Genomic DNA, 10,459 nt, shown 5'->3' with positions numbered 1-10,459 from the left:
TGAACATTACTTCTGCTATTGGAAAAATGAGGGGACACATGGAAATGTTACCAAATGACTATCTCCTAATCTGTACCCCATACTTACTGTAGAGTGTTTTGTTTATTCTTTACTTGGGGTTAAATCTTTATATATTTACAATCTCTCTTTTGATATATTTTTAACAAGACTTAATGCTTCTTGACTCCAGTCAGTTTTGATGAGCTTTCTTTGATCTGTAGATACACTACTTTGTTCGGGTTTTTTTTTATATTCAGTATTATTCTGGAATTATCAGTTCACTTGGGCCTGGAGGCTTTTCTACAAACCATTCCCCTTGTTTGGGATGAAGTGTCAGTGCCTTACTACTTTTTTTTCCAGGATTACCATGCAGGTTCTCAAGCTCTTTGCTCTAGTGCAAGGGCAGGCAAAAATATGGCCCGCAGGCTGGATCCGGCCTGCCAGGCACACTCATCTGCCCTGCAGGCAGGCCCCTTGTGGGCAGAAGGGCCCGGCCCAGCCAGTACACAGCTTCTCAGTGGGGCTGCTGCTACCACTGCTCAGCTTCCCTGGTGTCCTGCTTGCTCCAGGCAGCAGGTAGAGAAGGGACGGGGTTAGAGAGCATGTGGCTGAGGCTGGCAGCAGCATGGTGCACGTGCCCAGGGAGGCAGCAGCATTTTGGAGCTCGGGTGAGCAGGGGTGTGTGTGTGTGTGTGTGTGTGTGTGTGTGTGTGTGTGTGTGTGTGGACCCCCAACACACTCCTTTCCATGGTGCACAACCCCCACTGCCAGCAGCAGCAGGGCGCTCATGCCTGGCATAGGCACTGGTGCCTGACAGCACATGGCACCAGCCAGCGCTGTGCGTGAGGGCAAGAAGCACATTCTGGCAGGGCCCCCTCTATTGTGGAGGTTCCCCATGCACATGTATAGCTCCCTGCACTTGTGCCACCGAGGGAAGCCCTGCATGGGAGTTGGCTGCCTTTTCCACTCCCTGCCACACAGGTCCCAAGACTCCATGGAGAAGCAAGAGCCACACTTCCCTTCCACTTCTGCCAGAGTTCCAGGACCTGTGCAGCAGAGGGTGGGGAAGGCAGCCAGCTCTCACATGGGGCTTTCCCCTCCTCTCCCCTGCCAAAGTAGCACATGTGGGGAGCTGCATGTGCACATGGGGAAACTCCCACAATAGAGGGAGCCCTGCTGAGCTGTGCTCTTCACCTCCATATGCAGCATTGGCCAGATTCATGTTGCTGGGTCTCAGTGCCTGGGCTGGGCACAAGCACCTCTGCCTGCTGCTACTGTTGGCAGTGGGAGCTGTGCACCGTGGGAGGGAGGTGTGGGGGTCCCCCCCCCACGCGCGTGTACACACACACACACACACACACACACACACACACACACACACACACACACACACACACACAGAGTCTAAAATAGCAAGACTTTTTTATTTTTGAGTTATTATGCAATTTCCTCTATATACAGTATACAAACACAAATCATGACTTTTTTGTAATTAAAATTTTAAAATATGCTATTGTAGGTGTTTTGAGTTCTAGTATACAATTTGTAGTTTTTTCTGATTCCAAGATGGCAACCCTCTGCTCCCAAAAAGAGTTTCTGGTGTGGTAAGGGGAGGGATTTCTGGCAGCAAAGGTCAGTGACTCCCAGTTCCAAGCTCACCCTCAACAGCTCACCAAAACTCATTAAGCTGAAATAATTGCCTGCCCCTGCTCTTGTGGAACTCACTAACATGTTTCCTTTTAAATTTAATTAAAAATAGTCCTTTAGAAATTGAAGTTTACCAATCTACTCTTCTGTTTATCATATTTCTTTAACTGAATACATTGAAAAAGGTCACATTCAGGAATAACTGGGTCTAATCATCGGTAGCCTTTATTCTCCATGCTATATTTGAAGTATGTCATCCTATAATGACAGTTTATTATTAATTCTTTTGCCATATTTGTAGCTAAACCTTAATTTGACTCATTTTAGAAAGTGAGGGAGAACTTGACATCCCTACAAATTACATCATGATGCCAGACTTCTTGCCTATCAGCTTTGATTTTAATTCCTATTTCAGGTGTGTGTGAAAGGGCCAAATGTATTTCTGGGCTACTTGAAGGATCCAGAGAAAACAACAGAAGCTTTGGATAAAGATGGCTGGCTCCACACAGGAGATGTTGGGAAATGGTTACCAGTAAGTAAACTTGCAAAGCTGAAAAACACACGCACTTTGAAACAACTGTGTTGGCAATGACTAAATTGCCAAGGGCCTGACTTATGTACCTGTGGGGGTGGGGGGAACTTCAGAGCTTAAATGTTTGTAAAAGTACTTTGAGAGATTCTGGAAAGTACTATAAACAAAGCATGAAATTAGCACTTCTAGTATTTAGCTGCTGGGAAGCTTTGGTTTGTGGTTTGGTTTTGGTTTTTTTGTTTGTTTTTTCTCCCTTCCCCCCAAGATAAATAGCAGTACTTCACACTATCCACTACATGGTGTTACTTAAGGGAGCTGAATTAAATAGCAAACTATCTTGAATTCCTTCATTTATGGTGGGGGAAGAGGAATCTTTTAATTTTGTAAGCGAAGACTACCTTCAACCTCATGTATAATAGTACATTCAGACCTTTATAGATAATTCCCTTCAGCATTATCTGTTTAGGGGTGCACCAATAGATTTTTTGGGGGGCCAATACAGATGGCCGATATTTAAGGAGGCATATCAGCCGATATCGATCTGATTTCTGATGCAGCTGCCTCCAACAGGTAAGTCTGGTGTGGTAGAAGGGCCGTTGGGGGAGGGGGAGATCAACACCCCCGCAATGAAGTAGGCGGCACGGGCAGGCCCTATCCAGGCAGGGCGGGGGGCCCAGAGCTGCAGCTTGTGGGGAGGGGGTTGACTCCCACTGCTGCTTGCATCTGGGGGGGGGACGACACACGACATGTGCACCCCAGATCTGCATGGGGTGGGGCAGGCTGCAGCTGGGGCTGTGCAGGGCTCTTCTCAGCAGGGGCTGGGCTTGAGCAGGCGCTGGTGGTGCTGGGAGGATGCTGCATCTACCCCAAATTTTGCCACTGCTCCGCTCCTGGTACCACCACCAACCGCCTGGTGCAGCCCTGCCTCCATCCACGTGCTGGGGCTGTGTCATGCGGCTGGCGGTGGTGATGGGAGCAGAGCAGTAGCAAAATTTTGGGGTGGATGCAGCATCCTCCCAGCCCCTGCTGAGAAGAGCCCTGCGCAGCCCCTGGCTGCAGCCCACCCTGCCCCATGCAGATCTGGGGGCACACGCCTCCTCACATCCTCCCAGGGTGCAAGCAGCAGCTGGAGCAGTATCTGCCCCCTCCCCTCCCACCACACTGGACTTACCAGCTGGAGGCAGCTCTCCACGCTGCCTGAGTGTTGTACTGTGACTGTGCACAGCGCAGGCATCTACCGGCCCTGTTAGGTCAATATCTGATGCATCTAGCTTTTCTTTATATCGGTGCACCTCTAATCTGTTTGTTACTACTTCAAAATTAAGGAACAGTTTGTCCTTTTTACATAAGGCTTTTGCAACTTGTCAAAATTCAAACCTGAGCTTTTGTTTTCAGAGAAATCAGCAAAGATTGGGTGAAGTGAACCAGTATAGGAGGTGGATACAAGCAGATTCATCAGTTCCAGTCGACTTCTGTTTACATTCTTCTCCTTGTAACCTCATAACTTTTCAGTGACCAAAACATTCTAGATGTTGGCATCTAGTCAACTGGAATTAATTCAAATTTACTTTTTTTTTTAATCACTTACTGCTTTAAACAGTCTGTCAAGTAACCTTTTATTTATATCTGTCCTCAAACTAGCTGTGTATTTGGGCAAAACTGACTTACAGATTTCTTCTTAGTATTATTTTTTGAAGTGTTTACATTACATTCCTAGTATTTCATCTGGTTTAATCTAACTGTAGAGTGGCTTCGATCTACCTGTCAACATCATCCAACTTTTGTGCATAGAAATAATTTTTTCTTATTCCACAGAATGGAACCTTGAAGATCATTGACCGGAAAAAGCATATATTCAAACTTGCCCAGGGAGAGTACATAGCACCAGAGAAAATAGAAAATGTGTATTTGAGAAGTGAACCTGTTGCTCAGGTGTTTGTCCATGGGGAAAGCTTACAGGTAGGCATCCCTTGTCTAGCTTGAGACCAGTGCCAGCTGTAGTTGGCTTCAGTCTCTTTTAAACTAATGTTGTAGTTGAAATTTCTTATAACTGGCTCTTTTTGAATTTTTAGTCTGACATCCTAGCTATACAACTTGTGAATCTGGGTCAGGTTAGACAATGGGCAGTAGCCTTTTTTCCTTCAGCTTGAGGTGCAAGGCCAACATTGAATAATAAATGTTGTTTAAGGACTGGATGAACTAGAAGTTCAGAAGTGGGTTCTACTTGAATTTAAAATGTTGTAAAACACGCCTTAAAAAACATCTTAAATGTTTTTCATTGTGGGACAACTGAATTGCTTTACTTCAGAAGCCAGACACAACCCCCAACTAATATAAAATACTGTTAATTTGGATTAAAGTCATATCTAGCTACACCAAAAGTGATGGACTGTTAAGAGCTTAGAATTTTCAAGCTTAATAAAATACTGTTTCTCTCTTCAAGGCTTTCTTAATAGCTATTGTGGTACCAGACCCAGAAATCCTACCTAGCTGGGCCAAGAAGAAGGGATATGAAAGCTCATATGAAGAACTGTGCAAAAACAAGGTACGTGTTCTTGAAGAACATAAATGTCATACTGGTCCATCCAACCCAGTATCTCACCTCCAACACTGACAGTATTTGTGCTTTAGAGTAGCAGGGGCCAACCTTCTGGGCAGACGTGCCACAAGTTAGCCCTGTACCCTAACTTAGTGCCATTCCAGCCCCTTCCCCATCTGTTCTGCTGTTCCTTGTCCTATCTGATGCTGCTACCAGTCCCCTCACCAATCTTCTGTGCCATATAGAAGCTGCCTGTGGCATGCATGTTGCAGGATAGCCACCCCTATTTTGGAGAATGAGCATATGAACAGGGTATATCTAGGGAGATCTATCTCTGGCATACACCACCATTGGTTTAGAGATGCCAGAGGATACCCCCTTGACTGTCCTAATTTTTAATTGCTATTAATCCAGTAGGAGTGAACCTTTTTTGTCAGGCATGCCACAAACTAGCCCTGTGCTCTCCCCAAATATCACTCTGATTCCCTTTTGCCTGCCTGATCTCCTGCTGTTTCTGCTCCCTGCTCCTGTGTGGTCACATGCATTTCCTCTTCCGCTTTTTCCTGCGCTCCCTGATCTCCTGCTCTCTGCTTTCTTCTTCCTACCCTATCTGCTGCTGTCCCTCCTTGATCTGCTGTATGCCAGAACATGCGAACTGCTGTGGCACTTGTGCTGCAATTTGGCCACCCTGTATTAATGGGCAAAAGATGGGGGTAGACTTGCACCTTGTAGACCCTGTAGCTCAAAGTATTGGCTTTCGTGAGCCTGAGGTTACTTCATCAGTTGTTGTTGTTGTTAGCAAGCGTTTTCCTGTATAAGAACAACCACCTTGAGATCAATAAAATGTCCAGGGAGATTAAAGTTTTTTCTGCCACAAGCTTGAGTCTTTCTGGAACTGCTCTCAGATGGGTGTTTGTTCATTCTTACATGTAGGGATTACCCAGTCTGTCCAACAGAGGGGTACTGTAAGCAGGTGGTGGCATATGTGACACTGGAAGAGGTGCAAGTAAATTAACTTTGGGTGTTTTATCTGTGGTATTTGGTCAATTGATGATATGGTCTGAATCAATGAGGGAAGAGGGGCTGTCTCCTTTTCTAGGTGGGGGGAGAGTGCTCAAGCTGAGGGCTGATGGGGATGAATAGAGGGACTCTGTCCTTGTAGCAGGTTGGAGGGAGGTCTGAGTCTGGCTTTGATTTTGAGTGGCTACAGTTTTGGGATTATATTATAAATATCCCTGCTCTAGATTGCTTGGGTGTGCTTCCTAGTTGAGATGGGAGCAGATGTGGTTGCAACGTAGAGCTTGGCTATAGCTGTAGTCGGCAACATAATGCTCATGGGCTAGAGCCACTGGAATGGACCACAGAATCGGAGGACTTTGCTAGTGCCTTGTCTGTGCTGGGGTCAGATCAAGGAGTTGTGCTAGGGAGCTGGAAGCTGTCAGTCTGTGCTGCTGTCTTCCCCAACTGCTTGTTCCATAGCTGCAGCTGCCACCTGGCTGGGAGCTGTGCAGTAGCTGAGAGACTGTGATCTGGTAGGGAGTGGCAAGGAAGTGGTAGGAGTGAGGCTGCAGCTTTCAGCTGTCCTTGCTGATTTTCACTTTGTTTTTCATTCTCCATTTCCTTCCCCAACCAGCTGGGGGAAGCACACCCCTGATGTGGGTGCAGGCAAAGCCCCCTGTTGCTTAAGCCACCTGGCCCATGACTTGGTTTTACAGAAGTAGCTGACCACCTTGAACAACAGATCTAGTGATGCACTTGGGATGGAAGCTGGTGGCATGAAAGAGCTGTAGTGGTCAGGGGTTTCCAATACAACATGATGGCAATGTGACTATTGCAACCCTTCACCATGGTGTCCAGGAAATTTAATTTGCTAGGTGGAGTATTCCAAAGTTAGTCTGGAGGGGTGGAAGTTGTTTTAAAGTCCTGGTGAAACTTCTCTAGATTCCCTTGTGTTCATACAGTGAAGATGTCATCAATATACCTTGGGGATGAAGTGTAAACTAACTTCAAGGTCTGCCATAAATATTGGCATATGAATATCTCTGCTGTAAACTTCATTCCTCAGTTGCTTCAGTTTTCACACTCATGCAGTAGAGTTCTTTTCTATTTTCCTGTACCTATAGGATCTCAGGAAACACATTCTGGAAGACATGTTGAAAATTGGGAAAGAATCTGGTTTGAAGTCATTTGAGCAGGTGAGAAACTGAAGCTGAACTTAAATGGAATTTTAGCTTATTACCCAGTTCTCTGAACTAACATGTAACTAGACTCTGAAGAAACCACTTCTACTTAACGTTCTCATACTTTTTAAGTAACCTGCTACATAACTCATGTCTGTCTAATGTGCCCCACCTTTTTTAAAGCCAGGAGTCAGAGCATGACATGTGAAGCTGTTTTGCTCAGCGTGCCACAGCCAGCCTAGGAGACCTGGCCCAGCTTGTTAGCAACAGCAGGTGCACAGGGTAGACAGCCGGGAAGGGGCTGGGGCTGCACTGCCAAAATAAGGATTGGGCCCCTTATGGCTCCCATGCCATCTGCCCTTGGTGCACAAACGTCTTACAAGTTGAGATTTGGGGGGGGGTTGGCACTCTGCCCAAAAACATTGCCTACCCCTGCTTTGAGCTTTGCTTTCTAGGGAATGCAGCCAAAATTCATGTGAACTATTAGCTAATAAATATTCATTTTTTATTTTTATTTCTTTGTTTTGTTTTCAGGTCAAAACCATCGCCCTGCACCCTGAAATGTTTTCCATTGAAAATGGCTTGTTGACACCAACATTGAAGGCAAAGAGACCAGAACTACGAACATACTTCAAGGCGCAGATAGATGAACTCTATGCTAACGTTAGAATGTAACTAATGGCTTGAGGAGAATGGCACGTGTCCAGTGTCTACTGTTGGCCTTCGTATCTGTAATTTGACCACAGCAAACATAGGGAAGGAAACTGTGCAATCATTAACTAACTAGTACATAAATGGGTACTTGCCATAGGAGCATTGAAGAAAATGGAACACTGCCTTACTGTCCAGTTGTGTTGCATACCATTTTATGGTGACCTACAATTTCCAAAAAAAAGCCTTAAACTGTAAACGTAACTGTGTAAGTTATTTTAAGACTTCCTCAGCCAAAAAATGGGACTCTTCTTAACCATGGAGTTAGGGTTTTCTTATTGCCAGCATGTTCAGTGTCTGCAGTGTGCTTTGCTACAGTCAACTCCAAAGGATTTAGCAGATCTGGAGAGGCCTCTTGGTATCTTTACATCAGGGGAAACATTAGCTGATCCATCAAGGTTTGTAGCTGAAGCACTTCTTATATTAGCCCTATCATTAACCTGAGCAGACAGAAGTTACTCGAGCGTCCCCAGGAAAGAACTTTGAAGTTACCTGTGTAAGCTAGAAGCTGAATACCAATTAAAGGAGAATGATGCAACATTAGGTCTCAGATTTTTAGTCTGCATCTAATTCTTGAACACTAAAGAACATGTGTGCAGCTACCAATCAACATAAGGTCCTGACGAAGGTCAACTCCATAGCTGCGTAAACAGATCCTAACTCTGGAATGAAACGAGTTTTAAAGATGGAAACCATTCAGGAGGCTGGGTTATGCTAACAGCCAGGTAAATGTACACCTGTACTAGTTGCTTGTCTCCCTGCAATGAACATCTGTTTAATTAAATTTGCTTCAATTTTTTTTTTGTAATGTGCCAGATCTTGTACCTACAGAATAGCTTCTACCAGTCCCTCAGTTCTCTATGCTTAATGCATAAGCAATAGAGTACCTTCATAGAGATGGATGGGAACAGAAAGCAAGAAACTTGTTTCTAACCTGATGATTGTAGCAATTCTGAGTAATCAAGCCCGCAGCAGAGCTGTCCATTAGCATAGGATAGATATTTGTTCAAGGGGTAGGCCGGGGGAAGCTGAATTCCCAAATACATTACAAAATATCCAGTCTCGCCTTCGTTTTGGAAAACCTGGCAGAAATATGCCTTATTGCAGCATAAATCTTTACTACATCTTAACAGAGTTGGTTTTCCATTGGTATTCATTGCTGTTTCTTGGACACATGGATATATGTAAAATACAAGCACAACAGGGTTTGCACTAAGATTTCTGTGTGATTGTAATGCACTATTCAGTAGCATAATTTCATGTGTGCGCAGCTTAAGGTACACAAATCCATGTCAACTCTTAGAGTAGTAATTTGTTACATTTGGAGTTCAAATGTTTGCTTAGTCTTGGCTATTTCTATGTTTTATAAACCAAAACAAATTTTCAAAACCAATGAAGGAAGTGAAAATGAAAATAAAAAAAAAAAATTCTGCACTTTGTGTGAGTGAAACACTTATTTATGAGTACAGTTTTACTAGGTGATACAGTAACAGCATTGAATGAAGATTTAATTAATTCAACAAAGCCAATTTCCCTGGTAAAGCAATGAAAAGTCACTTCTCCAGTATTTTTATCCATGTAGGCTAATTAGTAAGAGGTTAACTAGTGAAATTTGCATTGGTTATATGGAAAATAGGATGTCTTTCTATTCTAGCCTGCTTCCTACAGATTCAGGCTGGGGGTTTTTTGTTTTTTTTGTTTTTTTTTAATAATATATAGTAGCAAAGGGAATGTACACTGTTCTGCTCAGTTCACTTCATTGCATAAACAACTGTTCAAGAATGCCTTTGCTTTCAGAGTAGAAGTATACAACTTGTTCCTCCAGCTTTATGGCCAAAGGTGCATTGGTGGTACGTGTGGATCTTTTTTTTTGTAAATCCCTTGACTTTGGGGTTCATGCTCTTTCATCTCACTTGGTAGTTTAGCTATTTGGAGCAGCGTTTCTCAACCTGTAGGTCACAAGAACATATGAAAGGGTTGAAAATAAACCTAAATGGATTTTCCTCTAAAGGAGAAAAATGTGGAAAACTGGCTTTTCCCTTGCAGGCTGGCAGAGTTCTAGCCTGCAAGGGGCTGCTTGGGGCCCCCAGTTCCCCCTGCCCCACACACAAGGGGGCTGGGGCTCAGGTGTGATGGGCACTGGGTTGGAACTGGCCATCATGTTTAGAAATGGGTCCTGGTACAAAACAGGTTGATAACCACTGATGCAGAGCAGTGGTTCCTAATCTGCGGTTCACAGACAACCTGCCAGTGGTACACATTAACAGACTTATTAGAATTACTTTATATGACAAAACTTTGCTGGTGGTACACAATCTGTCAGAGGGCGGGAACCACAGATCTAGAGTGTCTTGCATTGTGCTTGCTAACATCTCTACCTGTAGCTTCTGGTGCCTTTTTGAAAGGGGAGACAGTTCTTTGTCTAGACTTGAAGCTGCCTCTTGACTACAGTCTGGGTCCTAGGGGCAGAGCAAAGGTTCTACTTCTCCAGTGAGAAGACAGGGCAGCAAGGCTGGTGTGTACTCCTAGCCCAACCTCCAGTACTTGAGTAAAACCCAGTCGCTCCTTGCTGTAGCTAACCAGGGGGCAGACAGGGCTAGAGCAGCTTTTGCCAAAGTCACATCACTCCTGGCCAGTAGGTGGTCGCTGGGGGAGTTAGTACAGTTGTTTGGTCCTTGTGCCTTTCCCTCCCTCCCACACGCACCCCCTTTTTACCCAGAAAGGGCAACTCTGGGTGCCGTTGTGCGACAGGGACACGACACCCCGACCCTGGGGGCGGAAGAGGACGGTTCTGGTAAAGCTCAGCTGCTCTGAGGGGCTGCAGCTTGACAGCGCGCTGCGCCGAGCTGT

At 44.9% G+C, this 10,459-nt stretch overlaps 1 protein-coding gene across 6 annotated transcripts in view; it reads left to right on the top strand.

The window, feature by feature from the left end:
• Positions 1–8,149, top strand: part of ACSL1 (acyl-CoA synthetase long chain family member 1) — a 64,943-nt gene extending 56,794 nt beyond the window's left edge. For 5 of the 6 annotated variants that reach the window (XM_014521285.2, XM_025207570.1, XM_025207569.1 and 2 more), the window contains 5 exons: positions 2,063–2,179; positions 3,995–4,138; positions 4,623–4,724; positions 6,842–6,913; positions 7,433–7,573. In XM_014521285.2, coding sequence (XP_014376771.1) covers positions 2,063–2,179; positions 3,995–4,138; positions 4,623–4,724; positions 6,842–6,913; positions 7,433–7,573 — 576 coding nt within the window. Of the gene's footprint in view, positions 1–2,062; positions 2,180–3,994; positions 4,139–4,622; positions 4,725–6,841; positions 6,914–7,432 lie in introns of all 6 variants that reach the window. The other variant, XM_006026615.3, reaches the window with a different exon arrangement.
• Positions 8,150–10,459: the final 2,310 nt, after the last annotated feature.

This window comes from Alligator sinensis, unplaced genomic scaffold (assembly GCF_000455745.1).
Source record: "Alligator sinensis unplaced genomic scaffold, ASM45574v1 scaffold354_1, whole genome shotgun sequence".
In the NCBI taxonomy this organism is placed as follows: domain Eukaryota; kingdom Metazoa; phylum Chordata; order Crocodylia; family Alligatoridae; genus Alligator; species Alligator sinensis.
This window is presented reverse-complemented; position numbering and strand designations above follow the sequence as displayed.